Source organism: Jaculus jaculus, chromosome 13, assembly GCF_020740685.1.
Source record: "Jaculus jaculus isolate mJacJac1 chromosome 13, mJacJac1.mat.Y.cur, whole genome shotgun sequence".
Lineage (NCBI taxonomy): Eukaryota > Metazoa > Chordata > Mammalia > Rodentia > Dipodidae > Jaculus > Jaculus jaculus.
Genome location: NC_059114.1, coordinates 29,066,756 through 29,093,631, shown reverse-complemented (window position 1 = coordinate 29,093,631; position 26,876 = coordinate 29,066,756). Strand labels below are relative to the sequence as shown.

The 26,876-nt window shown below is 43.6% G+C and overlaps 2 protein-coding genes and 1 non-coding gene across 4 annotated transcripts in view; 1 reads left to right on the top strand and 2 right to left on the bottom strand.

Moving 5' to 3' along the window:
- Positions 1-9,425, bottom strand: part of Ddx55 (DEAD-box helicase 55) — a 30,497-nt gene extending 21,072 nt beyond the window's left edge. For both annotated transcript variants that reach the window (XM_004668491.3, XM_045132031.1), the window contains exons 1-6: positions 9,295-9,425; positions 5,860-5,910; positions 5,688-5,774; positions 4,146-4,237; positions 4,008-4,070; positions 2,273-2,422 (exon numbers count right to left, since the gene is read on the bottom strand). In XM_004668491.3, coding sequence (XP_004668548.1) covers positions 2,273-2,422; positions 4,008-4,070; positions 4,146-4,237; positions 5,688-5,774; positions 5,860-5,910; positions 9,295-9,402 — 551 coding nt within the window. In that variant the 5' untranslated portion in view covers positions 9,403-9,425. The remainder of the gene's footprint in view (positions 1-2,272; positions 2,423-4,007; positions 4,071-4,145; positions 4,238-5,687; positions 5,775-5,859; positions 5,911-9,294) is intronic.
- Positions 9,426-12,487: 3,062 nt separating this feature from the next.
- Positions 12,488-26,876, bottom strand: part of Tmed2 (transmembrane p24 trafficking protein 2) — a 19,841-nt gene continuing 5,452 nt past the window's right edge. The window contains exons 2-4 of the mRNA XM_045132128.1: positions 26,056-26,248; positions 20,879-20,986; positions 12,488-13,977 (exon numbers count right to left, since the gene is read on the bottom strand). Coding sequence (XP_044988063.1) covers positions 13,853-13,977; positions 20,879-20,986; positions 26,056-26,248 — 426 coding nt within the window. The 3' untranslated portion in view covers positions 12,488-13,852. The remainder of the gene's footprint in view (positions 13,978-20,878; positions 20,987-26,055; positions 26,249-26,876) is intronic.
- On the top strand, positions 20,362-20,468 carry LOC123454273. The gene has a single exon (XR_006633258.1). It is a non-coding gene; the product is annotated as a U6 spliceosomal RNA (small nuclear RNA).

Sequence of the window (26,876 nt, the reverse complement as noted above, 5' to 3'; positions counted from 1 at the left end):
CAAAGGCCAGTAAGCTAGAAAAGAGTTATAAAGGGAAGAGAAAGGAAGGGAGGGGAGTACTTAATAAGAATTGATCAATGGGGGTGAAAAGGCCCAAAGTGAGGTCGGGGGAAGAGACTGAATAAAGGAAAGGTGGAGGGAGGGCTAATCAAAATCTAAGAGGATATAAATAAATCATATGGAAACCTACTTTTTTGGACATTGGAACACTCAGGAGCCATAGATTGTTGCTAGAAAATTTTCAGTGCCAGGGATGGGATACCTTCCAGTGAGTTGTTGGCCAAGGAGGTCCCTGATGCCCCTAAAGCATTACAGGACATTGCCAAGTCCCTTGGTTTTTGACCAGGAATAGATGATAAGACCCTACTGCTGAAGACTCCACATACTTGGGCTTCAAGGCCACTGAGAAATCCTGCTGGAACTGAGCTGATAACCTCCTCCACGTAGACCAGCTGACATGTAGTTCAATGGAAGAAAGAGATACCACAGTGAAGATACTCAACAGTGGACACTGCAAGCCTTATAATTGGCCAGCCAGGCCAAATGAGCCAACAGGTGCAATAGTGGCATGTCTGTCATGGTGGAAATCAACTGCCCTCCAATTGGACTGGAGGAACAGGGGGAAACACATCCCTGATATGGAAAACTTAAAACAGGGGTAGTCATGAGCCCTAGGGGTATACCATCTACTGATGTCTGGAAAAATGTATATACTATGTTTTTCAAACTGCTCAGGAAGCACTTCTCTTAATATTTATACCCTATATTAACGCTACTCTCATTTTGGGTAGAGAATCTTCTCTTTTCAGATGGCAGTGACTTTGGGATGACTCAGAAGGTATCACAGTGCTGGAAAGAAGTGACTGGAGTACTGAGTAACAATCACACCTTCCAAGGCTCAGGGTCTAATGCAGAAGAGGTGGCAGAAAGAATGTAAGAGCCAAAGGAAGGGTAGGACTCCTTACAACATGCTCCCTCCAGACATAAAATGGCCTGGATATCCATGACCTCATAGTGCCTGACACTACCTACACAAGACCATCATAAGAGGAGGAAAAGATCATGACATCAAAACAAAAGAGAGTCTGATTGAGATGGGGAGGGTATATGATAGAGAATAGAATTTCAAAGGGAAAGGAGGGGGGAAGGCAGGGTATTACCACAGGATACTTTTTATAATCATGGAAAATGTCAATAAAAATTGAGAAAAAAAAAAGAATGGGGGCTGGAGAGGTGGCTCAGTGGTTTAAGGTACTTGCTTGCAAATCCTGCCAGCCTGAATTTGATTCCCTAGTACTCACATAAAGTCAGACACACAAAGAGGCACATGCATCTGGAGTTCCTTTGCAATGGCAAAGGCCCTTGGGCAAACATACTCTCTTTCCCTCTTTTTTTTCTCTCTCTCATAGAAATTAATTATTTTAAAAATAAGTTCAGGGCTGGAGAGATGGTTTAGTGGTTAAGGCATTTGCCTACAAAGCCTAAGAACCCATGTTCAGCTCTCCAAATGCCATGTAAGCCAGATACATAAAAGTGAGGCAAGGGCTGGAGAGATGGCGTAGCGGTTAAGCGCTTGCCTGTGAAGCCTAAGGACCCCGGTTCGAGGCTCGATTCCCCAGGTCCCACGTTAGCCAGATGCACAAGGGGGCGCACGCGTCTGGAGTTCGTTTGCAGAGGCTGGAAGCCCTGGCGCGCCCATTCTCTCTCTCTCCCTCTACCTGTCTTTCTCTCTGTGTCTGTTGCTCTCAAATAAATAAATAAAAAAAATAAATTAAAAAAAAAAAAAAAAAAAAAAAGTGAGGCAAGCACAAGGTTGCACATGCCCACTAGGTGGTGCAAGTGTCTGGATTACAATTATGGTGGCTGAGGCCCTGGCAAGCCAATTATCCCTCCCTGCTCTCTCAATCAATAAAATTAATTAATTAATTTAAAAAATACATAAGTACAAAAATAAAAAGGGTGAGACACTACCATGAAAAACCAAGAATAAATAACTTATTTATTTGAAAGACAGTGAAAGATGGAGAGAGAGAATGGGCATGACAGGGCATCCAGCTATTGCAAACGAACTCCAGACACATGTGTTCCCTTGTGCATCTGGCTTTCGTGGGTCCTCAGAAATCAAACTTGGGTCCTTTGGCTTTGCAGGCAAGTGCCTTAGCCACTAAGCAATCCCTTCAGACCCCAAAATATTTTTGATGAACTGATCAATTAATCTCCAACTAGGCATTACCTCCCCCACCACCCACCAGTGATGTCCAAACTCTGGTACCTTGCCTCAAATCCCATGTCCAGAAGTCTGTCTGCCTCATCCAGTACCAGGACATCCAGGGTTTTCACACAGCTGGCCAGATCCAGGCCCTCAGCCTTTCTCCGGAACATGTCCTCTAAGCGGCCAGGCGTTGCTACCACAATGTTCCCACTATGGAAAGAAAATTAACAGTTGCCATGAGTTCTGGATCTCAGGAATACTGGTGATGGTTACCAAAACCAACTTTCATGTCTCACCAGAACTATGTAGATCCCAGTGAGGAGAAAAATGCTGCAGAGTGAGAGCAAGGGCTGTGAGAGTGACAGGCCACAACCCAGGGACAGTGGGCAAATTTCAGCACACATGGCCAAGCTGGCTACCTGTTCTAATAAATACCACTTTAACTAGCATACAACCCACAATCTTCCTTTTACTCTGTACAGCAGCTGAGTAACTGTGACAAAAACTACTATCCTTGAGCTAAAGAGATGGCTTAGCAGTTAAGGCACTTGCCTGAGAAGCCTGAGTACCCAGGTTCAATTCCCCAGAACCCACGTAATGTTGAGAGGAGTACCTGCAGCACCAGATGCTTGCAGTCAGGTTGTTTACAGCCCTGCCATGGATTCCAGAAAACCCAGTGTGTGCGAAGTATCCACAGGGCCTATGCCCACCAAGGGATCCAGGAGGTGGGCCTAAAGGGCACTTCTTTTTTTTTTTTTTTTAAGAACAGGGTTAGGGTCTTTATTGGGAACATGTGGGCTGAAACAGCAGATTTCAGCTACATATACAAACAAATCCTTTATTATAATTATTTTTAATTATTGTTAGTTATTTATTTGAAAGTGACAGAGAAAGAGGCAGATAGAGACAGAGAGAGAATGGGCACACCAGGGCCTCCAGCCACTGCAAATGAACTCCAGAGGCGTGCGCCCCCTTGTGCATCTGGCTAACGTGGGATCTGGGGAATCGAGCCTTGAACCGGGGTCCTTATGCTTCACAGGCAAGTGCTTAACCACTAAGCCATCTCTCCAGCCCTAATTATAATTATTTTTGTGTGAAAGTGTTACATATTCTTTCACTTGTATGTACAGAGAGGTTTTCTGAATATTTTAAGGGCTAAATCGTTTCTGCTTGTGTTTATTACTGCTTGAAGTTGTGCCTTTTAGAGTATTTAAAATATAGATACCAACAAAACTACTCTCCCAAGGAAAATATTGCCACCATTTGTAGACCATGTAACCTTCAAGTATGTGAAGTATGTGCTATTTTTTGTCCCTGTATCTAACTCAAATCAGGAACGGTATTTTTTTTTTTTAAATTGGCTTTCGAAATTTGAAGTCTTGGAAACAGTGTGATGCACATACTGCACATCTAGCCCCTACGAGTTTTCTGTGCAAAATTTTGAGAATCAATAACGATGGAAGGGAGACCTTGGGATGTTTGAAACTCAGCCCTCAAAACTTTAATAACAGCACAACAAATTAAAAACAACTCATGCCACAAAAAGAGAGAGAGAGAGAGCAGGAGAAGGGAGCTGGAGAGATAGCTTAGTGGTTAAGTTGCTTGCCTGCAAAGCCTAAGAACATATGTTCAAATCTCCAGGTCCCACAGAACCAGATGCACAGTGATGCCAGCATGCAATGTCACACATGCATACAAGTGGGCTCATGTGTCTATAGTTCCTAAAGGGCACTTCTGATGAGGTGAAGGACCTACACGAATCCTCTCAAGTTCAGAGCCAAGAGCAAGCACTCACCCTTGTTGCTTAAACCTCTCCACATCTTCTCCAGGGTTCCGCCCTCCAATCCACAGAATCTGCCTGAAACAAGAAACAGGTCTTGGAACAAGTCAGGGAAACAGCCACTCATCACCAGAGTCACTGCCCCCAATTTACCTGAACTGAGGGAAGTTCTTCGTGAAATGTGACAGGACCTCATCTATCTGAATGGCCAGCTCTCTAGTGGGGGTGATGATTATGGCTCCCACCTGTCCGTGTGAAGGGAAGCAATATGGTCAACAGTGCTGGGGGAGCCGCATCCTGCCATCCTCCTATAGGAAGGTTCCTAGGGAACAGCAGCTTCTGGACCTCTGCAGCAGCCTCAGGTCCCAGCACAGGGAGCAGCTCTGAAGAATGGCTGTGTAGCTCAGTAGGAGCAGTAAGAGGTCAAGAGCTTCCTCCTCCAACCTCTTCCTCCTCCCATTTGGTCATCCTAGATTAGGTGTGCGATTCTGGAACCACCTCCTGGTCTGAGAAGGGGGTGTACAACCTCCCCCAACTCCCACTCAGTTACCTCACCGAAAAGCTTCCTCCTTCCCTCTTCCTCTTCCCATCATCCTTCCCATAGTCCCTCACTTTCTTTAACATGGTTCCAGAGCAACCATCCCCTTTAGAACTTAAAGTCTTGGTCCCAGAAACACTTTGTCTCAGGTTCCCCTATATCTAGAACCAACACCTGATAGCAGTGTGCTTGCTGCCATACATAAGGCCCTGGGTTCCACTGCCAGTAATTAATAAACAAGAGCTTTGAGTTATATCATGTGTTCACTCTGTACTCATGGTTACCAGCATGGTAACTCATGCTCAAAGGAGGAAGCTCAGCTCTCTTATTTTCTATGTTTATCTTAACCTGTGCTCGGGAACACCAGACAGCATTGTAGCCCTGTGTCAGGGGCCAATTAAAAAAAAAAAAGAAGCAGCAGCAGGCATGGATCACTGTGAGTTTGAGGCCACCCTGAGACTACATAGTGAAATCCAGGTCAGAATGGGCTAGAGAGAAACCCTACCTAGAAAAAACAAAAAACAAAAAAAACAAACTGAAATGTGAAAATATGGCAGTCCCCAGACCACAAAAAAGATACTTGTTTAGGTTTAAGCTAAAATAGAAAACAGTTCTGCCCATATCCATGATTACAAAAGAACCCAGGCATTACTGTGATTTATAAATTTTAATAAGCAGGCCAATTCAAAAACACAGGAACCGAGGGAGGGAATTACCACGGGATATTTTTTTATAATCATGGAAAATGCTAATAAAAATTAAAAATAAAAACAACAAAAAAAATGACAAAAAAAAAAAAAACACAGGAACCTTGGGCTGGAGAGATGGCTCAGCAGTTAAGCACTTGCCAGTGAAGCCTAAGGAACCCGGTTCAAGGCTCAATTCCCCGTTAGCCAGATGCACAAGGGGGCACATGTGTCTGGAGTTTGTTTACACTGCCTGAAGGCCCTGGCGTGCCCATTCGCGCTCTCTCTCTCTCTCTGCCTCTTTCTCTCTCTGACTGTCGCTCTCAAATAAATAAATAAAAATAAAGAAACACAGGAACCTCAGATAGCAAGGATTGATGGTATTTTAATTTTTAAGTTCTTGGTGAGTTTTCTCACTCCACCCTGAACACTCATGACTAAGTGACAATAACTGCCTCCAGCTCTCCTCACCTGACTCTTCTTTAACTTCTCTTCCCTTCTCAGAAGAATTTCCAGGATGGGGATGACAAAAGCAAGTGTTTTGCCACTCCCTGTGACCTGCAAAGGGGACAATGGTTTTGGTTTGCTGTAATTTACTGGAAGGAAGGCATGGGGACAGGATACTTTTGCACAAGATACTCACTGCTTCAGCGGCGACATCTTTGTTTTTCATGAACAGAGGGATGGTGGCAGACTGAGGGGAGAGATTGCAAAAGACTGGTTACAGAAGGCCACAAATTCACAGCAAGGCCAAAAACCCTACACATAGTAAGACAGGAGTCCTGTATTCATGTCCTGCCCATCTTACCTGTTCAGGGATCAGGAAGGGACTGAAGGTATTGGATTTGAAGGTGTTTTCATTCTAACACCACACAGTGATACAAATACACTCTTCAGGCTGGGCATGGTGGCACACCCCTTTAATCCCAGCACTTGGAAGGCAGAGGTTGGAGGATTGCTAAGAGTTCAAGGCCACCCTGAGACTATAGAGTGAATTCCAGGTCAGCCTGGGCCAGAGTGAGACCCTACCTCAAGAAACAAAAAAAAAAAAAAAAACTTCTTTAGTGAAAGTACCCTGCAGGACCCCTGGCTTTTCAAGAACCTTGGCTTGTGGGTTTGACAACCTAAGTGTCTACACTTGAAGCAGACAGGTCTTTGGCTCTCAAGATATTTTGTTTTTTTATTTGAGAGAGAGAGAGAGAGAGAGAGAATAGGCATGACAGGGGCCTCGAGCCACTGCAAACCAACTCCAGATGACTGTGTCACCTGTGCATCTGGCTTATGTGGGACCTAGGGAATCAAACCTGGGTCCTCTGGCCTTGCAGGCAAGTGTCTTAACTGCTAAGCTCAATGTATCCAATTTTAATTTTCAGAACCGTTGGGTAAGCTGGGCAGGGTAAACCACACTATAATCTCAGCACTTAGGAGTCTGCGTCAGAGAAATTTCAAGGTTAAGGCCAACTTGGGCAATTTAGGAAGACTGTGTCTATAAGTAAAAACAAAAACAGGGCAGGGGATATAGCTCAGCGGTAGAGAGTAGGTACCTTGTGCTTACCATGCACCAAAAAAAAAAAACTAAATAAAAAAAAAATCAAGCTGGGCATGGTGGCACGCACCTTTAATCCCAGCACTTGTAAGGCAGAGGTAAGAGGATTGCTGTGAGTTCGAGGCCATCCCAAGACTACATAGTGAATTCCAGGTCAGCCTGGGCTGGAGTGAGACCCTACCTCGGGGAAAAAAAAAAAAAAAATCAACCAAGATAGAGCACTATGGTACCAACTGCTACAAGCACCTGAGTAGACTGCCGCAATGTTGATAAACACCCTCTAATACCTTCACAATGAAGAATTCCCCAACCCAGGGCCTAGGGATGTGGCTAAATTGGAAAAGTGCTTGCTTAGCATGCAAAATGCCCTTAGTTTGATGATCCCTAGCACCTCATAAAACTACACATAGTGTTGCCTGCCTATAATCCCAGCCTACCTCTGGTCTGGAACTTTCTATGCAGTCTAGGATAACTTCTAAGTTCTGGTCTTCCTGCCTCTACCTCTCTTTTGCTGGGATTATAAGCATGTGCCACCATACCCAGTTTTTTAAAATTATTTATTTATTTATGAGAAAGAAGGGGAGAGAAAAAGAGACAGAGAGGGAGGGAGGAAATGGAGAATGGGCACGCTAGGGCCTCCAGCCACTACAAAAGAACTCCAGAAGCATGCACCACCTTGTGCATCTGGCTTATGTGGTCCTGGGGAATCAAACCTGGGTCCTTTGGCTTTGCAGGCAAGTGCCCTAACTACTAAGCCATACCTCCAGCCCCCTCAAAAGTATATTTTAAAATATTTATTTATTCATTTTGGTTTTTTGAGGTAGGGCCTCAGTCTAGCCCAGGCTGACCTGGAATTCACTATGCAGTCTCAGGGTGGCCTAGAACTCACAGCAATCCTCCTACCTCTGTCTCTTGAGTGCTGGGATTAAAGGTGTGTGCCACCACACCTGGCTTCATACCCAGTTTTATGTGGTTCTGTGGATCAAACCCAGTTCTTCAGGTATTCTAGGCAAGCATTCCACATTGATGCTGGAGATCAAATTCAGATCCTCATGCCTGTGCATGTGCAGTAAGCCAGTTTAAGCTACAAACTCAGCCACTTAATTTTTGTTGTTGTTGTTGTTGTTTGTTTGTTTGCTTTTTGAGGTAGGGTCTCACACTAGTCCAGGCTGACCTGGAATTCACTCTAGTCTCAAGGTGGCCTTGAACTCACATCGATCCTCCTACCTTTGACTCCCGAGTGCTGGGATTAAAGGCATGCGCCATCACACCTGGCTTCAGCCACATAATTTAAAATATTCTAGTAACTGCATTAAGGAAATAGAAACAAATAAAATTCAGCAAAATTTTTATTAAACTCAATATATAAAAAATATCAACACTATAACATTTAATTGACAATATAAAATTAAATGTTTTCCATTCTTTTTCATGCTGACTTTAAAATCCAATGTGCTATTTTATACATAGAGCAGAATTGAGTTTGGACTAAGTGTATTTCAAGAGCTTGGTGACACATTTCTAGGGACCAAGGTAGTAGGACAGACTGCTCTGGACTGCGCCCCATGGATGGGAGAGACTGGTCTTCCTCTACTACATCTCCAGAATTCTCAGTTCTCATCTGCAGCCCTCCTAGCTCCCTCCACATCTTTCCTAGATATTACAGGGACATCGCAAACACATTTGAACACAGAACTCTGCTGATGCCCTCCTTGAAACCTGTTACCATCCTAGCCTTCCTCATCTTAGCAAATTGCAACATATCCTCCCAGCAAAGAACAGAACTTCTCGGTCCCTCTAAATTACTCTTTCCTAACTCCATATATCCAGCTCTCAGCAACTCTGAAGCTAACGACCTTTTGACTTCTCAATATGCACTGCTTCCACACTATTCCACACCACTATCCTCTCTCATGGCACACAGGCTTCCTCATCCCAAATGAAGTCCATACATCTGGAGTCCGTTTGCAGTGACTGAAAGCCCTAGTGTAACCATTCTCTCTCTGTCTCTTCCTCCCTCCGTCCCTCCCTTCCACCCTCTCTCTCCATGAGAAAAAAAAAAAAAAAAAAAAAAAGGCCGATGAATAGGTACCAAGGCTAAGAAATTCCCAGAGCCTAGAAAAATCTGATACAGAGCAGGTCCTCGGTAACTTTTTTTCACTTTTCCCACATAACAACAAGTATAATTTATTCAGCTCCCATAATGACACCTTGCCTCTTGCCTTATTTACTCCTCACAACACTATGAGGAAGGTTTTATCATTTTCCAGGGAAGGCAAAGGAAACGCAGAGTTTAGCTCGCGTCCCTGACTGGCAGGGCTGTCCCTAACAGAAGCACAGGGGGCCGTGGCGAGCGCCCGGCGCGGGGGCTGCTCGTCTGCGGGGCTGATCTCTAACCACCGTTAGAGATCACTGCGAGGTCCAGCGGTCTGGTGGCAAAAGACCCAGGCGGAGGAACGAGAAGCCGGGGGCACGCCCACCGGCCTCGCTCCCACACTTGCTGGCATCGCCCCCGGGCCCCCGAGGAGATACCTGCACTGGCGTCATGTGCGGGAAGCCCAGCTCTCGTAGCGCGCCCAGCACCTGCGGGTGCAGCCGCACGGGCAACGACTCCCAGGAGCCCTCCGTCACGTGCTCCATGGCCAGCTCCGCCGCGGCTCCTCCGCCACCCGAGCGCCGAGCTCACCACCGCTAGGCACTTCCGCTTCCGGCGGCTCGGCCGCCCGCCGGGATCCGCGCTGTGGCTGGGAGGTTCCGCGGCTGGGAGACACCGCGGGACCGCGACCCCAGAGCCAGTCGCCGGGAAGGACTGTGGCCCCGAGAGCACGCTCTCCACCGGCCCGAGGCAGAGACAGCCCAAAGCCCCGTCCAGACCCCAGCCGGGAGCCCCAGGGCAGAAGAGGGTGGGAGAATGTCGGGTCACAGATGTTGCACAACCTCTCTCGTGTTCCTGTGCTTACTGTCCACTTGCGCCGTGCGTTTGCTCGGGCACATCCAATCTGCAAGCTCTTGGGGCTCGGTGGGAATAAATGTGCTAGGTGCGTGACTTACTGGCTTACTTTTGTGCCCTTCAGTCTTCAGTGTCACCTTCTCGGAGCTACTATCCTCCTTATTTTACCTCAAAAATTTACAGCTAACATAGCTTGCACGGAAAGGGAAATCTGCAATGAAGTCTTTCTTTCCTTTATCCCAGAACCTAGAATTGCATACAGATGCCGTGGGCAGCCCCTGAGCTCCCCCTCCCAAACCGAGATATAGAAATTGAGGTTTTCACTGAGTGGCTTCGACTGCTCCCTTAAGTATATCTGGACTACAGTCTGGGATTCTGGAAGAACCTTCTATTATGAGAATCCCTAAATCCTTCCTTAATTTCGTGGAAGCCGCCCCTCCCTCGGAGCTATTACCTGGGAGACCAAAAGAGATCAAAATCCACTTCAAAAAGGTTTGAGACAGTGTGACCCTGGCATAATTTCCCATCTCCAAGTGTGACGGTCAAACCTTATCCTCCCTACTCCCCCAGAAGCCCTTACCTTAATAAAAACCCTAGGTTACTGGGCGTGGTGTTGCACGACTTTAATCCCAGCACTGGGAAGGCAGAGGTAGGCGGATCGCTTTGAGTTCGAGGCTACCCTGAGACTACATAGTGAAGTCCAGGTCCTTCCTAGATGATTCAGAGCTCCCCGGCCCCTTTTCTTTGTTTGGAATACCCCAGATCCCATGTTTGGAGTTAGTAAATAGCGTGTGCCCCAAAAGAAAGTCTCCTTGATTTTCTAAAATTCCAAATCTCACAGTTGATGTAGAATGAAGGCGCTGGGTAACCACGTGGCTGTTTACCTTTGCACTCTACTTACACCATGTTGGAAGTTCTTCCAAGTACTTGATGGCAATTTCTTCTCTAAGTAGCTAGCTCATTGTAAGGGAGTAATTTCTGCTTCCATCTCTGTCTCCTGCCTGTGTGCATGGAGAACCAATTTCATCTTTCTTAAAGCTATTTGCCACATCCACTAACCTGGTGGTTGAGTAAAAACAATTCAGATTTATCCTCCTCTTCTGTCCCCTACTCCCCCCCCCCAAAAAAAAACCAACAGGTTCAAATTATTGATCCAAAGAAACCACAAAACATTTTTTTGTTTTAATTTTTGAGAGAAGAGACAGAGATAATAGAAAAAGGGCACACTAGGGCCTCCAGCCACCACAAAGGAACTCCAGATGCATGTACCACCTTTTGCATCTGGTTTCATGTGGGTACTGGGGTATCAAACCTTGGTCCTTTGGCTTTGCAGATAAGCACCTTAACTGCTAAGCCATCTCTCCAAGGAACCCCCCCCTTTTTTTTTGTTTTTCAAAGTAGGGTCTCACTCTAGTTCAGGCTGATCTGGAACTCAGTATGTAGTCCCAGGCTATCCTCGAACTCATGGTGATCCTCCTACCTCTTCTGCCTCCTCAGTGGTGGGATTAAAGGTATATGCCACCAAGCCCAACTCTTCTCATTTTCTCTACTTGCAAATATATATATTTTTTCATTTTTTTTTAAATTTTTATTAGCATTTTCCATGATTATAGAAAAATATCCCACAGAAATTCCCTCCCTCCCCCCACACTTTCCCATTTGAAATTCCATTCTCCATCATATGCAAATATGTATATATATTTTTTAAATTTTATTTATTATTTATTTGAGAGCTACAGACACAAAGAGAAAGACAGATAGAGGGAGAGAGAGAGAATGGGCGCGCCAGGGCCTCCAGCCACTGCAAACGAACTCCAGACGTGTGCGCCCCCTTGTGCATCTGGCTAACGTGGGACCTGGGGAACTGAGCCTCGAACCGGGGTCCTTAGGCTTCAAAGGCAATCACTTAACTGCTAAGCCATCTCTCCAGCCCAAATATGTTTTTTAAAAAGCTGGATACACAAAGACCCATTTCCTTTGCAATGGCAGGAGGTGCTGGCATGCCCATTCCCTTTCCCTCTGATTTATTACTAGCAAATAAAAAAGCTTTAAAATTTCTTAAATATTTGAAAGACAGAGAAAGAATGGGCATGCCAGGGCCTCTAGCCACTGCAAACAAACTCCAGATGTATACACCATCTGGCTTATGTAGGTCCTGGGGAAATCAAACCTGGATCCTTTGGCTTTTCAGCCAAATGCCCTAACTGCTAAGTCATCTCTCCATCCCTAAATCTTTTTTAAAACATGGTATGATGCCTTTAATCCTAGCCCTCAGCAGACAGCAGTAAAAAGATTGCTGTGAGTTCCAGCTCACCCTGGACTAAAGTGAGACTCTACCTCCAAACAACAACAACAACAAAAATTTTTTAAAATATTTTGTTGAAAGTGCAAGGGCTGGGAGTGGTGGCAGATGCACTAAGTGGTGCATACATTTGGAGTTTGCAGTGTCAGGAAGTCCTGGCATGCCCATACTCATTCTCTGTCTTGCACTTTTTTTTTGTAGTAGTTGTTTTTCAAAGTAGGGTCTCACTCTAGCCCAGGCTGACCTGAAATTCACTATGTAGTCTCAGGGTGGCCTTGAACTCACAGCGATCCTCCTACCTCTGCCTCCTGAGTGTTGGGATTAAAGGTGTGCGTCATCATGCCCTGCTCCAAAAAACTTTTAAATGACATTTAAAACAGGTATTCCTAAAGCATGGTCATGTTCCATCAAATATAAATTGGTATTTATCAAACGTAAGTTGATCACATTAGCATTAAACACAAAATACTGACTGTTTTAAAAAGAATTGTTTTATTTACTGAACCTGGGGCATATTGGATACACACCAATTTTAAATTTACATCTTTTAATTCAATTCTGAAGTGTTTTCACACACACACACACAATTGGCATGCAACAGTTGTCCTAAGGTGAAAGAATCACCTTATCAATAAACTGTTGCAAGTATTTTCACCCAAGGTTGAAAAATTGTCCTGAACATGAAAACTTGCAACAAATTTAAATTAATCCTAAAAAACTTGTTACTTATAGTTTTCCCCTTACAAGATCCAAAAAAAAAAGTACAAGTAACTAATATACATCAGTCATGACATAATCCTGGACACTCCCCACACCAAATGCAGAGGTCCTTTCATTTTAAACCCATCATCAGAGATCAAGACAGTCTTTTCATTTTATATAAAACAAAACAGACATGTGCCAAACAAAAAAGAAAGACCCAGGAGAAAGCAAACAAAACCCCTAGTGCTGACACTGACATTCAGTGCCCTGGTTAAAGTGGCCAAAGATGCCACTGAACAAAAATAAAATAGTGGCTGTATATCACTGCAAGGAAAACAAAGAGGCTTTAACCCTCTAGCATTAGAAATCAAGATCTTTCCAAATGCATGAATGCATCCTTGCTAGTGCCAAGAGTGGAGACGGGGGCTATGCCAGCACAGAAAGGACAGCTCATTTGCTGAAACACCCAGAAAATGGGCTTTAACAGAGGTTAGGCAGGAACCAAACAACAAGTATTAGCTGCTTGTGTCATCAATTTAAGTAGAGGTGATTCATTCCTAAGGTTCAACATAAAACTTAGAGAGAAAATGTGTTGGGGCAAGTCTCATCTTTAAAGCATATAAAAAAATACCCAGCCTGATAGCATATTCTCAGCCAGGTCACTCTGCCATGGGGCTGGGCAGAAAATGACAAGATTCAGATTGTTGTTGCAAGTAATGACAAAAAAATGAATGAATGGTGATTTGAACCACAGGATAAAGGACTCCCAAGAATGCAGTCACTTATATTGTCAGGCTTTGTGCTGCCTTCATGAACAAACTGTATTTTATTATGAAAACCAAAGGAAAAGAAGACATAATGATGACTATATTCCTACATTTCATTTCTACTTTTGAATTCTTAGAAAGACTTGCATAGTGGGGCAGCATCCAAATACTTACAGGCCAATAAAAAGTCAGATTTTCACAATTTTACTAAAATGGTTTTCCCCAAAACCTACTAATCAAAAAAAAAAAAAAAAAGTTATGAGTGTTCAGTTCAGAAAATAAAAAATGTGGAAACTAATAGCATTATTCTGACCAAGGTGTTTGGTAACCAAGTGAATTATGAATTTGGGATCAACAGGAAAAGGCCTTTTAAACAACCCTCCGGACTTCAAAAAATCTCTTCAGGTAGTAGATCTGTCCCAATGTCATGGCGACTAGAACAAGAGCTTCGAAGAAGGACCAAAGGACCACTCTGCTGTTTGTGTTATCATTGACTGTGGAAAACAAACAAAATCAGCATCAACGCCCCAAAGTGCAAAGGTACCATAAATCATCATCCAATCTTTACTGTGTGAAAGGAACACTTTCATATACCACTCAAAGTACTTCTCAACATACTCAGGAGCACAGACAGATGGCTTTAAAAATTACCTTAAGGCCAGCGGTGGCGGTGCATGCCTTTAATCCCAGCATCTGGGAGGCAGAGGTAGGAAGACTGCCATGAGTTTGAGACCACCCTGAGATTACATAGTAAATTTCAGGTCAGCCTGAGCTAGAGTGAAACCCTACCTCGAAAAGAAAAAAACAAACAAACAAAAAAGAACACCTTAAGCCAGGAGTGGTGACCATGCAGGCCTTTAATCCCAGCACTTGGGATGCAGAGATAAGACAATCAGAGTTCCAGACCACCCTGAGACTACATAGTGAATTCCAGGTCAGCCTAGACTAGAGCAAGACCCTACCTTGAAAAACCAAAAACAAAACCAAAAAATTGATCTTGGGGTTGGGGAGATGGTTTAGTGGCTAAGGCACTCACTTTCAAGCCTGACAACCCAGATTCAAATCCCAAGCACCCACATGAAGGAAGATTTACAACATGACACATGCATCTGGAGTTCATGTGCAGTGTCAAGAGGCCCTAGAGAGCCCATTCTCTCTCCCTCTCTCAACCAATCAAAATCAATCTTGTCTCTCCCTGCTTGCAAATAATAAAAATAAATTAGCCCAGTGTGGTGGTGCATCCCTTTAATCCCAGCACTCAGGACATAGAAGTAGGAGGATTGTTGTGAGTTCAAGGTCACCATGAAACTACAATAGTGAATTCCAGGTCAGCATGGGCTAGAGCAAAACCCTACCTTGAAAAAACAAAATAAATAACTTAATCAATTAATTAAAGCTTTTAGGCAAAAAGAGCTGGAGGGATGGCTTAGCAAGTAAGGCATTTGACTACAAAGCCAAAGGACCCACGTTCAATTCCCCAGGACCCACATTAGCCAGATGCACAAGGGGGATCATGCATCTGGAGTTCACTGGCAATGGCTGGAGGCCCTGGCATGCTCATTCATTCTCGCTCTCTCACTCCTTCTTTCTCTGTCAAATAAATAAATAATTTTTTTAAAAAAACTTTTAGGAAAAAAAAAAAGAACAGAAGCTGGATATGGTGGTGCAAGCCTTTAATGCCAGCACTCAGGAGACAAGAGGCAGAACAATCAATGTGGGTTCAAGGCCTGCCTAGGGATACAAAGCGAGTTCCAGGTCAACTGGGAATAGAGTGAAACCCTACCTTGAAAAACTTAAATATATGTACTATGTAAATAAAAGTGACCTTAAAAGTCAGAGAATGGAGGGTGGCACACTTTTAATTCTAGCACTCAAGACAAGCACAAGATCCAGGCAGGCCTAGGATATGTAGTGACCAGTTTTGTTGTTGTTGTTGTTTTGTTGTTGTTTTTTTTGTTTTGTTTTGTTTTTTTTTTTGTTTTGTTTTTCGAGGTAGGGTCTCCTTGTAGCACAAGCTGGCCTGGAATTCACTATGTAGTCTCAAGTTCACCTTGAACTTTCAGTGATCCTCCTACATCTGCCTCCAGAATGCTTTGAATTAAAGCCATGTGCCACCACAACCAGCTTTTGTTTTGTTTTTTTGGTTTTTCAAGGTAGGGCCTCACTCTAGCCCAAGCTGACCTGGAATTCACTATGTAGTCTCAGGGTGGCCTTAAACCCACGGTGATCTTCCTACCTCTGTCTCAGCCAGCATGTTAACTTTTGTTCCCTTGTCAAAGTACTAGTTAGAGGAATGATATATGCCACACTGTCTGATTTATGAGTGTAAAAGAATAAGTGGCAGGTGTGGTGGCACACGCCTTTGATCCCAGCACTCAGGAGGCACAGGTAGGAGGATCACTGTGAGTTCCAGGCCACCCTGAGACTACAGAGTGAATTCCAGGTCATTGTGGGCTACAATGAGACCCTACCTGAGGGGGGAGGGGAGAGGGATGCCATGTGGCCATCAACTGAAGAATGTGTAAGCCATGTGTGTCTGCTGTCAACCTAAGCTAGAGTGAAACCCTACCTTGAAAAAAAAAAGGGGGTCTCTATGTATCCCAGGGTAGCCTCAAATTCTTAATGTTACTGAAAAATGACCTTGAACTCCTGATCTAATCTCTTGCACTGTCTCTTAGGTGCTAGGAATTACAGCTGTGCACCACCCCACCCACCATCTCTTCTTTCACTTATAAAAATATAAGACACTATCTTTATGCCACTCATGTGATCTAGAAGGACCCTAACAGCAGTAGTAAACAAAAGGTCTAATTATGTTTATTTATAAGGAGTGGGTACTGTAAGATGCATTAAAAACAACATCAGAAACTCTTTGATTGCAATGTTAAATTGATTTTCTGAACATTTATTTGATTCTATAAATCAGTGCAGGTAGACCATTCCTAACTGGAAAATCTGAAATCAAAAATACTCTGATATCCAAAACTTCTTAAATTTATTGATTAACTTACCTGTGTATGTGCGTATGCATTATGACAGGGCCTCTTGCACAAGTTTTTGGGTCTGGCTTATATAGATGGCTTGGGAATTGAACTGGGATCGGCAGGCCTTGCAGAGCCAAGTGCCTTTAACCAGTGACCTATCTACCTACTCCACCCACCCCACAGCTTGAGCTCTGACATGATGCATATAAAGATTGACAGCTAGCCAGTTATGGTGGCTTATGCCTATAATCCTAGCACTCAAGAGGCCTGAGGTAGGACTGTCATGAGTTCCAAGCCAGCCTGGGCTAGAGGAAAAACCATACCTCAAAAATATAAATAAATGGGCTGGAGAGATTGCTTAGCGGTTAAGCACTCGCCTGCAAAGCCTAAGGACCCCGGTTCAAGGCTCAATTCCCCAGGACCCACGTTAGCCAGATGCACAAGGGGGCGCACGCATCTGGAGTTCATTTGCAGTGGCTGGAGGCCCTGGCACACACATTCTCTCTCTCTCTCTCTCTCTCTCTCCATCTCTCTCTCTCTCTGACTCTTTCTCTCTCAAATAAATAAGTAAATAATAAACAAAAAAAAATTTAAATAAATAAATGAAGCTTCAATCCAACATGGTGGCTTATACCTTTAGTCTTAATACCTGGAAGGCTGAAGTAGGATACTTGTGAACTCAAGTTCAAGCTACTGATTGAGATCCAGGTCAGCCTGGGCTAGATTGAAAAACAAAACAAAACAAACAAACAACAACAATAAAAAAAAAAAAACACCTTTAATCCCAGCACCTGGGAGGCAGAGAGGTACAAGGATTACTGTGAGCTCAAGACCAGCCAGAGATTACATAGTGAATTCCAGGTCAGCCTAGGCTACAGTGAGACCCTACCTTGGAGGTGGGGGAGGAGGGAGGGCTGAAGATAGGGCTCAGCAGTTAAGGTCCTTGCCTGCAAAGTCTAAGGACCAGGGTTCAATTCCCCAGTAATCATATAAAACCAGATGCACAAGGAAGCACATGTCTCTGTAATTTGTTTGCAGTGGCTAAAAGCCCAGATGCACTATTCTCTATCTGCCTCTTTCTTTCTCTCTAATAAATAAATAAAATATGCCTTCCACATTAGAAGCAACACATTAATCACACTGACACAAGTTTCAAGGTATGTGACTTTAAAAGTAACTTAGGAAGCTGGGCTTGGTAGCACATGCTTTAATCCCAGCACTCAGGAGGCAGAGCTGTGAGTTTAAGTCCACCGTGAGACTACATAGTTAATTCCAGGTTAATTCCATAGTTAATTCCATAGTTAATTCTAGCCTCAGCTAGAGTGAGACCCTACCCTGAAAAAACAAAAAAAAAAAAAGTAACTTAGGGTGTGGTGGTTTGATTCAGGTGTCCCCCATAAACTTAGGTGTTCTGAATGCTGGGTTCCCAGCTGATGGTATTTGGGAATTAATGCCTCCTGGAGGGAGTGTATTGTTGGGGGCAGGCTTATGGGCTTTATAGCCAGTTTCCCAATGCCACTGTTGGGCATACCCTCCTGTTGCTGTGGTCCACCTTATGTTGGCCAGGGGGTGATGTCCACCCTCTGCTCATGCCATCGTTTTCCCCTGCCATCATGGAGCTTTCCCTCAAGCCTGTAAGCCAAAATAAATCTCTTTTTCCCAGAAGCTGCTCTTGGTTGGGTGATTTCTAACAGCAATGCGAACCGGACTACAACAGTAAAGTGGTACCAGGAGTGTGGTTGGTGCTAGACACCTGACTCTGTGGCTTTGGCCTTTTGGAGCTGATTTTCAAGAGGAATGTGGAAGGAGTTGAAACCTTGGCCTAAGAGATGCCTTGCAGTGCTGTAAGTACAGCTTGATGGTCTATTCTGGTCAGACCTGAAAGACCTGAAGGCAGTAAGAACTATGGACTGTGAGGTTTGGCTTATGAGGGTGAGAAAGAGCTTTGCTCGGATTGGGCTAGCAGTTTGTGTGAGAAGCTTGCTCTTATGCCCATGTCTTGAGAAGTTGTGCAGGGTTGCTTTGCGTAGAAATGAACTAGTGTGTGCCGAGGGATATGGCACAGAAAGAAAAATCTTTGGGTGAACTGTTGCCCGTTCAGCCGCAACTGAGAGATTACAACCTATGAGACTGGGCTAGCTGACCTGCACTGGGGCAACAAGAAGAATGTAGACTCTTTAGAAGGGGACTGAGTGCTCAAGGAGTGTCCTGTTCTTCAAAGACTGCTTTATTCCCCCCTGGATTAACAAATTGGCACCCTACCTGGTATCGTGGAGTATAAGAAATGCTGGATTCGAGGCCACCCTGAGACTACATAGTGAATTCCAGGTCAGCATGAGCCAGAGTGAGACCCTACCTCGAAAAACAAAAAAAAAAAAAAAAAAAAAAAGAAATGCTGGAAAGAGGGTCACTGAGTTTGCAACATGGTCTTGTGTTTTGGAAATGGCCATGGGCATGTGAAGCGGGCTTGCTGGTTGCCTGCATAGAGACCCCATGGGGCCATGAGGATGAACCGTGGCTTGCAGTGGAGACCCAGTGGAGATGTGGGACCATGAGATGGCTGCCGAGGAGCTGCCAGCCCAAATGAAGTTTTCCAGGACTGTGAGTAGCCTAGCTGGAGGGGCGAAATTGGAATGCCAGAGACCTGTTGCTGGTTAGAATTATCGAACTTGGAGATTTGTCACTGGCTAGAGTTGCTGGACTTGAAGCTACAGAGTTTGATGTTTTCCCTGGTTGTTTTAAATCTTGTATTGGTTGAATGTTTCTTTGCTATGCCCAATGCCATCTTTTGCAGTGTGAATGTTTATTCTGTGCCATTATGGGTTTTTTGAGGTTATTTTTTGGTATTATGTCTCAATTAAAAGATTGTGGACTATGGGGATGTATGAACATCATTAGGATTGATAAAACTATGGGGACTTTAAAGTCAGACTGAATGCATTACATTTTACATCATGTATGGATATCAGTTTATGGGGGCCAGGGGCGGAATGTGGTGGTTTGATTCAGGTGTCCCCCATAAACTCAGGTGTTCTGAATGCTAGGTTCCCAGCTGATGGATATTTGGGAATTAATGCCTCCTGGAGGGACTGTATTGTTGGGGGCAGGCTTATGGGCTTTATAGCCAGTTTCCCAATGCCACTGTTGGGCATACCCTCCTGTTGCTGTGATCCACCTTATGTTGGCCAGGGAGAGATGTCCACCCTCTGCTCATGCCATCGTGGAGCTTCCCCTCAAGCCTATAAGCCAAAATAAATCTTTTTCCCAGAAGCTGCTCTTGGTTGGGCAATTTCTAGCAGCAATGCGAACTGGACTGCAACACAGGGCTAGAGAGATGGCTTAGCAGTTAAGGTGCTTGCCTGTGAAGCCTAAGGACCCAAGTTGGATTCTCCAATTCCCACATAAACCAGATGCACAAGGTGGCGCATGTGGCTGGAGTTCGTTTGCAGTGGCTAGAGGCCCTGATGTACCAATTCTTTCTCTTTCCCTCTCTCTATCTCAAATTAAAAACAAAAAACTGCGACTGGAAATATGGCTTAGCAGTTAAGGCATTTGCCTGCAAAGCCAAAGGATCCCAGTTCAATTCTCCAGGACCCACATACATCAGATGCCCAAGTAGACAAATGCATCTGGAGTTTGTTTGCAGTGGCTGAAGGCCCTAACGTGTCCATTCTCTCCCCTCTCTGTCTCTTTCTCTATATCAAATAAATAAATAAAATATATTTAATCACGCCTTTAATCCCAGCACTTTGGAGGCAGAGGTAGGAGGATCACTATGAGTTTTAGGCCATCCTGAGACTACATATTGAATTCCTGGTCAGCCTGGACTAGAGAGAGACCCTACCTTGAAAAAACAAGTAATAATAATAAATAAAAATATATTTTAAAACATTTGTCCTCACTTCGGCAGTACATGTACTAAAACTGGAACGATACAGAGAAGATTAGCATGGACCCTGAGCAAGGATGACATGCAAATTCGTGAAGCGTTCCATATTTTTTAAACAATCTAAAGTCAAAAAAGAAAAATTTTAGTAAAGCAACTTAACATGCATTTTACATTTTCTCCTTTTGCTTTAAGAAAACAATTAGCTTATTCCTTAGCTGATCATAATTTTAGTTTTCTAATTTTCTGAGACAGGGTTTCATGTAGTCCTGAATTCCTTGATCCTCCTATGTCTAGCCCTTGGGTGCTGGGATTATAGATGGTGCTATTATGTCCAGATGTGTTTCTTAGTATGGAATGAAGCTAGCTTAACCCAAAGCGCTACAAACATTGTTGACAAGCCATCTTTACGTATATTCTTTTCTAAAATCAGAGCTTCAGCACAGTTATGCTTGCAGAATCTCTGAATGATCAATCACCACCACGGGAGACACTGATGTGAAGTTAAAGTGCAGCACGACTTACTGGCTCTGTGTATCCTCTCCCGGACTTCCATGTACTCTTGTTCATGCTTTACAGCTGTCATCGCCACTGCCAGCTCATTAATCATTTCTTCTAGCTTGTTCTGATGAGCTGCAGGAGAATATGGAAACAGATTGAAACACACTTAGCAATCTCCAAGAGGAAAAAAAAGAAAGCCATGGCTAGTAGAAAGCCACTTTCTTCGAGGTAGGAAACATACTCTAGAATGCTTACTAACTAAAAGAGAACAATTCACCCCCCAAAATTTCTTCTGGTGAATGACTGCTGCTATGAAGTTCACTATACTGAGTACTAACAAGAAGTTCAAAAAAAAAAAAAGGACAATGTTGTTAAAGCCTAAGTGCTACAAATAAATAAATAAAACTGAAATCTACCCTTAAGAATCAACTAACTTGCCAGGGGTGGTGACACAAGCCTTTAATTCCAGAGAGGAAGGAGGCCAGCCTGACCCTACATAGTGAATTCCAGATCAGCCTGGTCTAGGACACCCTACCTCAAAAGCAAAACAAAGAATCACCTAACTCTTAAGGTTGAGAAGCAAAACCAAAACACTCTATGAAGTTGAGCAGACAAAAATCTGTCAATACTCACAAGCAACCAAGCTAAAGTATTTCCCTGGTAAAAAGTAATGCTTTCACAGCCGGGCATGGTGGCACTTGATCTTTAATCCCAGCACTCAGAAGACAGAGGTAGGAGGACTGCCATGAGTTCAAGACCACCCTGAGACTCCATAGTGAATTACAGGTCAGCCTGGGATAGAGCGAGACCCTACTTCAAAAAATCAGAAATAAGAAAATAAAAGTAATGCTTTCACTACAATGGAGATCAGCAGGCATTCTGAGCAGACAGATGCTCAGCTGCACAGGTTGTCAGCCAAGAAGTGTCCTATGTGATCACACAAGAGATAGGATAGGGTTGACTGTTTGCTCCTAGGCAGTGCCACGTCCCAACAAGGGACAAGCAGGCAGAAAAGAACAGCACAGAACAAATCTCCCTGGAGAGGAGGAATCACTTCATCCCAAGACTGGGCCTCATCTGGAACTCCAGTTTACCACAACTGTTTTCAATTCCTCAAAAGAAGCCACAAGCCTCTATATTAAAGATAGTTACCTAAACTTTCAAATCACTCCTTGCCAGCTTCACTGTGGAAGCCCCATGCATGATATGAAGCCTTTAAAGTGGGGTTTCTCAAAACTGGTCCTATTTGGAACCAAATGCCCATGCTTCTGTGGAGATCAGAGGGATACTCTGGAGGGATATGACCATCCATGATTTCTGGCACCCAAGGCCTGGGTGCCAGAAAAGCTTACCACCTCCATCTAGTTTTAAGAATCAAAACTGGGGCTGGAGAAATGGCTTAGCAGTTAAGTGCTTGCCTGTGAAGCCTAAGGACCCCAGTTCAAGGCTCAATTCCCCAAGACCCATGTTAGCCAGATGCACAAGGGGGCGTACGTGTCTGGAGTTCGTATGCAGTGGCTGGAGGCCCTGGTGTGCTCATTCTATCTACCTGCCTTGTTCTCTCTCTCTCTGCCTCTGTCACTCTCAAATAAATAAAAATTTAAAAAAAAAAATCCCCGGGCATGCAGCACACGCCTTTAATCCCAGCACTCGGGAGGCAGAGGTAGGAGGATCGCCGTGAGTTCAAGGCCACCCTGAGACTACAGGGTTAATTCCAGGTCAGCCGGGACCAGATTGAGACCCTACAAAAACAAAAAAAATCAAAACTGTCTTCAGCCTGGCAGAGGGGAGGGGTACACACTTTAATCCCAGCACTCAGGAGGCTGAGGTAGGAGGAACAATGAGTTGGAGGCCAGCCTCATACTACATAGAGAATTCCACAGCAGCCTGGGCTAGAGACCCTACCTTCAAAACCAAAAGAAACAAAAAAAATCTGCCTTCAGATATTGCAAATGTCACAAGAAAAAGAATAGCCACTTGAAGGGCTGGAGAAATGATTTAGCAGTTAAAACACTTGCCTGTAAAGCCTAAAGACCCCGGTTCGAGGCTCGATTCCCCAGGACCCACATAAGCCAGATGCACAAGACGGCACATGCATCTGAAGTTCATTTGCAGTGGCTGGCGGCCCTGTCTATCTGCCCCTCTCCCCCCCCCCCCTCTGTCACTCTCAAATAAATAAATAAAATAAAATGTAAACAAAAAGAAAATTTAAAAAAAGAACAGTCACTTGAAAACCATGCTTTACAGGAAGGCTCAGCTTGATAGCTTTGTTCATTGGCATCAACTAGCACAAGCAAGTTATCTCAACTACAGTGTTAAAAAGCATGACTTAGCAACTCAATATTCACAAGAATATCAGCCATGACCTTCTAACCATGTAAAAACAGGACTTCAGAACACAAAAACAAAGCTCTCAAAAGTCTGAATGCTGCTTGGGAATTAGTCAAGCTCAACATTACCTATAAAAAGCCTTGAAAATGCCAAGTATGGTGGCACACACCATTAACCCCAGTACTCAGGAAACAGGAGGATCTCTGGGAGTTCAAAGCCACCAAGAGACTACACAGTAAATTTCAGGTCAGCCTAAGCTAGAGTGAGACCCTACCTCAGAAAACAAAACAAACAAAACAAAACAAAAGCCTTGAAAATAAGGAATTAAGTACAATTCTCTGGTGTTTGTTTCAACTTTACAAAACTTTTCAGCCTCTCTATGCTAGTGATCTTTTTTTTTTTTTTCTCTTTTGTTTTTTGAGGCAAGGTCTCACTATAGCCCAGGTTGACCTGGAATTCACTATGTAGTTAGTCTTAGGCTGACCTTGAATTCATGGCAATGCTCTCACCTCTGCCTCTCAACTGCTGGGATTAAAAGTGTGTCACCACATCCAATCTTTTTTTTTTTGAGGTTGGGTTTCACTCTAGCCCAGGCTATTCTAAAACTTTCTCTGCAGTCCCAGACTAGCCTCACACTCAAAGCAATCCTCCTATTTCTGCCTCCCCAGTGCTGAGAGTGAGACACCATGCCTGGTGATGGTACTGTCCTTAACTACTCAATATCTAGAATGTACCAAGCATGGTGGTGTACACCTTTGATCACAACACTTGGGAGGCAGAAGTAGGAGAACTGCCCGGCATTCAAGACCACCCTGAGACTACAGAGTGAATTCCAGGTAAGCCTGGGATAGAATGAAACCCTACCCCAGGAAAAAAAAAAAAAAAAAACAAAAAAAAATTCGGGCTAGAGAGATGGCTTAGCGGTTAAGGCACTTGCCTGCAAAGCCAAAGGACCCAGGTTCAATTCCCTAGTACCCACAAAAACGAGATAAACAAGGTGGCACATGCATCTGGAGTTCATTTGCAGTGGCTAGAGGCCCTGGTGTGCCCATTCTGTCTGTCTCCTCTCTCTCTGTGCTTGCAAATAAACAAGTAAATAAAAATAAAAAGGGAATGAGGGGGTGGAGAGATGGCTTAGTGGTTAAGCGCTTGCCTGTGAAGCCTAAGGACCCTGGTTTAAGGCTCAATTCTCCAGGACCCATGTTAGCCAGATGCACAAGGGGGCACACACATCTGGAGTTCATCTGCAGTGGCTGGAGGCCCTGGTGTGCCCATTCTCTCTCTCTGACTCTTTCTCTCTATCTGTTGCTCTCAAATAAATAAATAAAAATGAACAAAAAAAATTTTTTAAAAAAAGGGAATGTGAAAATGTTTCCTGTTTAAAAAGAAAAATCTAGCCGGGCGTGGTGGTACGTGCCTTTAATCCCAGCATGTGGGTGGCAGAGGTAGAAGATATGCCAAGAATATGAGGCCACCTGAGTCTACATAGTGAATTCCAGGTCAGCCTGGGCTACAGCAAGATCCTACCTTGAAGAAAAAAATAATAAGCGCTAGGGATGAGGATCACCATGAGTTTGAGGCTACCCTGAGACTACATAGTGAATTCCAGGACAGTCTGGGCTAGAATGAGACCATACCTTGAAAAACCAAAAGAAAAAAAGAAATCCTGGGCTGAAGAGATTGCTTAGTGGTTAAGACTCTTGCCTACAAAGCTTTACAACCAGAGTTCGATGAGTCTCAAGTACCCAAGTAAACCCAGTTGCACAAAGTGACACATGTATATGGAGTTCAATTACAGCAGCTGGAGACCCTGGTGTGTCCATTTTCTTGGTCTATCTCTGCTTACAAACAAACAAACAAAAATATTAAAAAAAAAAACAAAACTGCCAGGAATAGTGCCTCACACCTTTAATCCCAACACGCAGGAGGCAGAGGTAGTGCAAGGCCAGCGTGAGACTATATAGTGAATTCAAAGTCAGCCTAGGCTACAGTAAGACACTACCTTGGAAAAAAAGAAAGACAGAAAGATGTATCACTGTGTTCTTGCTACTATTAAGTTAAAATAACTTAATCTCCTGCAATCATGTAAAAAAAATGATTAAAAAAAGCTTATTAGTTGTAGGAGTTTTTAAAAGGAGAAAAACACTCTCATGCCAACAAATTCAAGTTAGAATAAAGGAAAACAGAATTAGACATTAGCAAACAAAAAGATAAAGAAATAATATACTGTCAAAAAACCAATCCACATACCATCCCAGGTATCTCCACCACCTAAAGAAAAGTATAAGATATAAACAGAACAACAACAACAAAAGTTTAGCTAATAAAGCACAGATGTATTCTCTCTCTCTGTGACACACACACACACACACACACACACACACACACTCCCCCCCCCTTACACCCACAACAGGAACAGCAAGTAAAAACAGAATAACCTGAAGCACATGGAACCTAGAGGTTTACAAAAGCACAGAGTGACTGGGAAAACTGCCAGAAGGGACAGCCCTAATGACTGAAAAAAACACTGACTTCAGAAATTTTTAACTAGGAGACTTCCATAACTAAAAAGTACATTGCACTCAAGGCTTTTCATGTTTAGAAAAGTTAATCAACCGGACATGGTGGTACATGCATTTAATCCCAGCATTCGGGAGGCAGAGGAAAGAGGATCGCCAAGAGTTTCAGGCCACCCTGACACTACATAGTAAATTTCAGGTCAGCCTGAGCTAGAGTGAATCCCTACCTAAAAAAATAAAATTAAAAAAAAAGTGAATCAACATAGAATGAGAAATTTAAAAAAAGGACAAATGAATGGAACTAAAACTAGCTCTCAGAACATGACAAAAATCTTTAAGTATTCATCTCACCTTCTGTTTCCATGTCTTGTCCTTTTGGAGCCTCCCCAATGTCAATGGTGAACATTACTATCTTTGGAGTCATGGTGGACATCCTATTACTAAAACAGAATCTATATGTTCCATCCATGTGAGCAGCAAATGTGTATTTCCCACTGGACTCCCGGTCTCCTTTATAAATTCCTTTATTATCAGGTCCTGTAATCTGCAGGCAAGAGAGAAATATATCAAATTTATCAAGCATTCAAGATCACAGTAGAAAATTCAATCTGTAATTCACTTGCACCAGCTTTAGTAAGTGGCAGGAGACACTTGGGCCCCAATTCTCCCACATAATGAAAAGGGTGGCTCTCTGAAGCACCTCTCAGATACATTTACCCCTGAGAAACAAAACAGCACACCTTAAATATGGTCTCCAACTGGCCTAACTCACTCAACAAACATGCACATGTGACTGACAACAAAACTCAAGAAGAAAGCTCTTCAAAATGATTTTTATAAAGTACATCTCAGGGTTTTGGTGATTACTGCCAAACAATGAAGAAATTCGTTTTATCTAATACAATGGTTGGAAATATATGGAAACCCAAATACTCAGGATGCCTCAAATCAGCTTCTAGGGCAAGTTACTTCCTGTCTTCTAAAGCAGTAATACTTGAGAGGCTGGAATAGAATGTCTTGAGAAATCCAAGTAGCCTCCTTACTTTTAGATTTCAACTGTAATGTAATTTTTGCCCCACTCTACCATAATTCACTGTCAAAAAATCTTTAAACCCAGTTAGTAGTGCTGGCAGCGAAATTAAAATGTTGCATTTGGGCCTTCTATTAAAAAA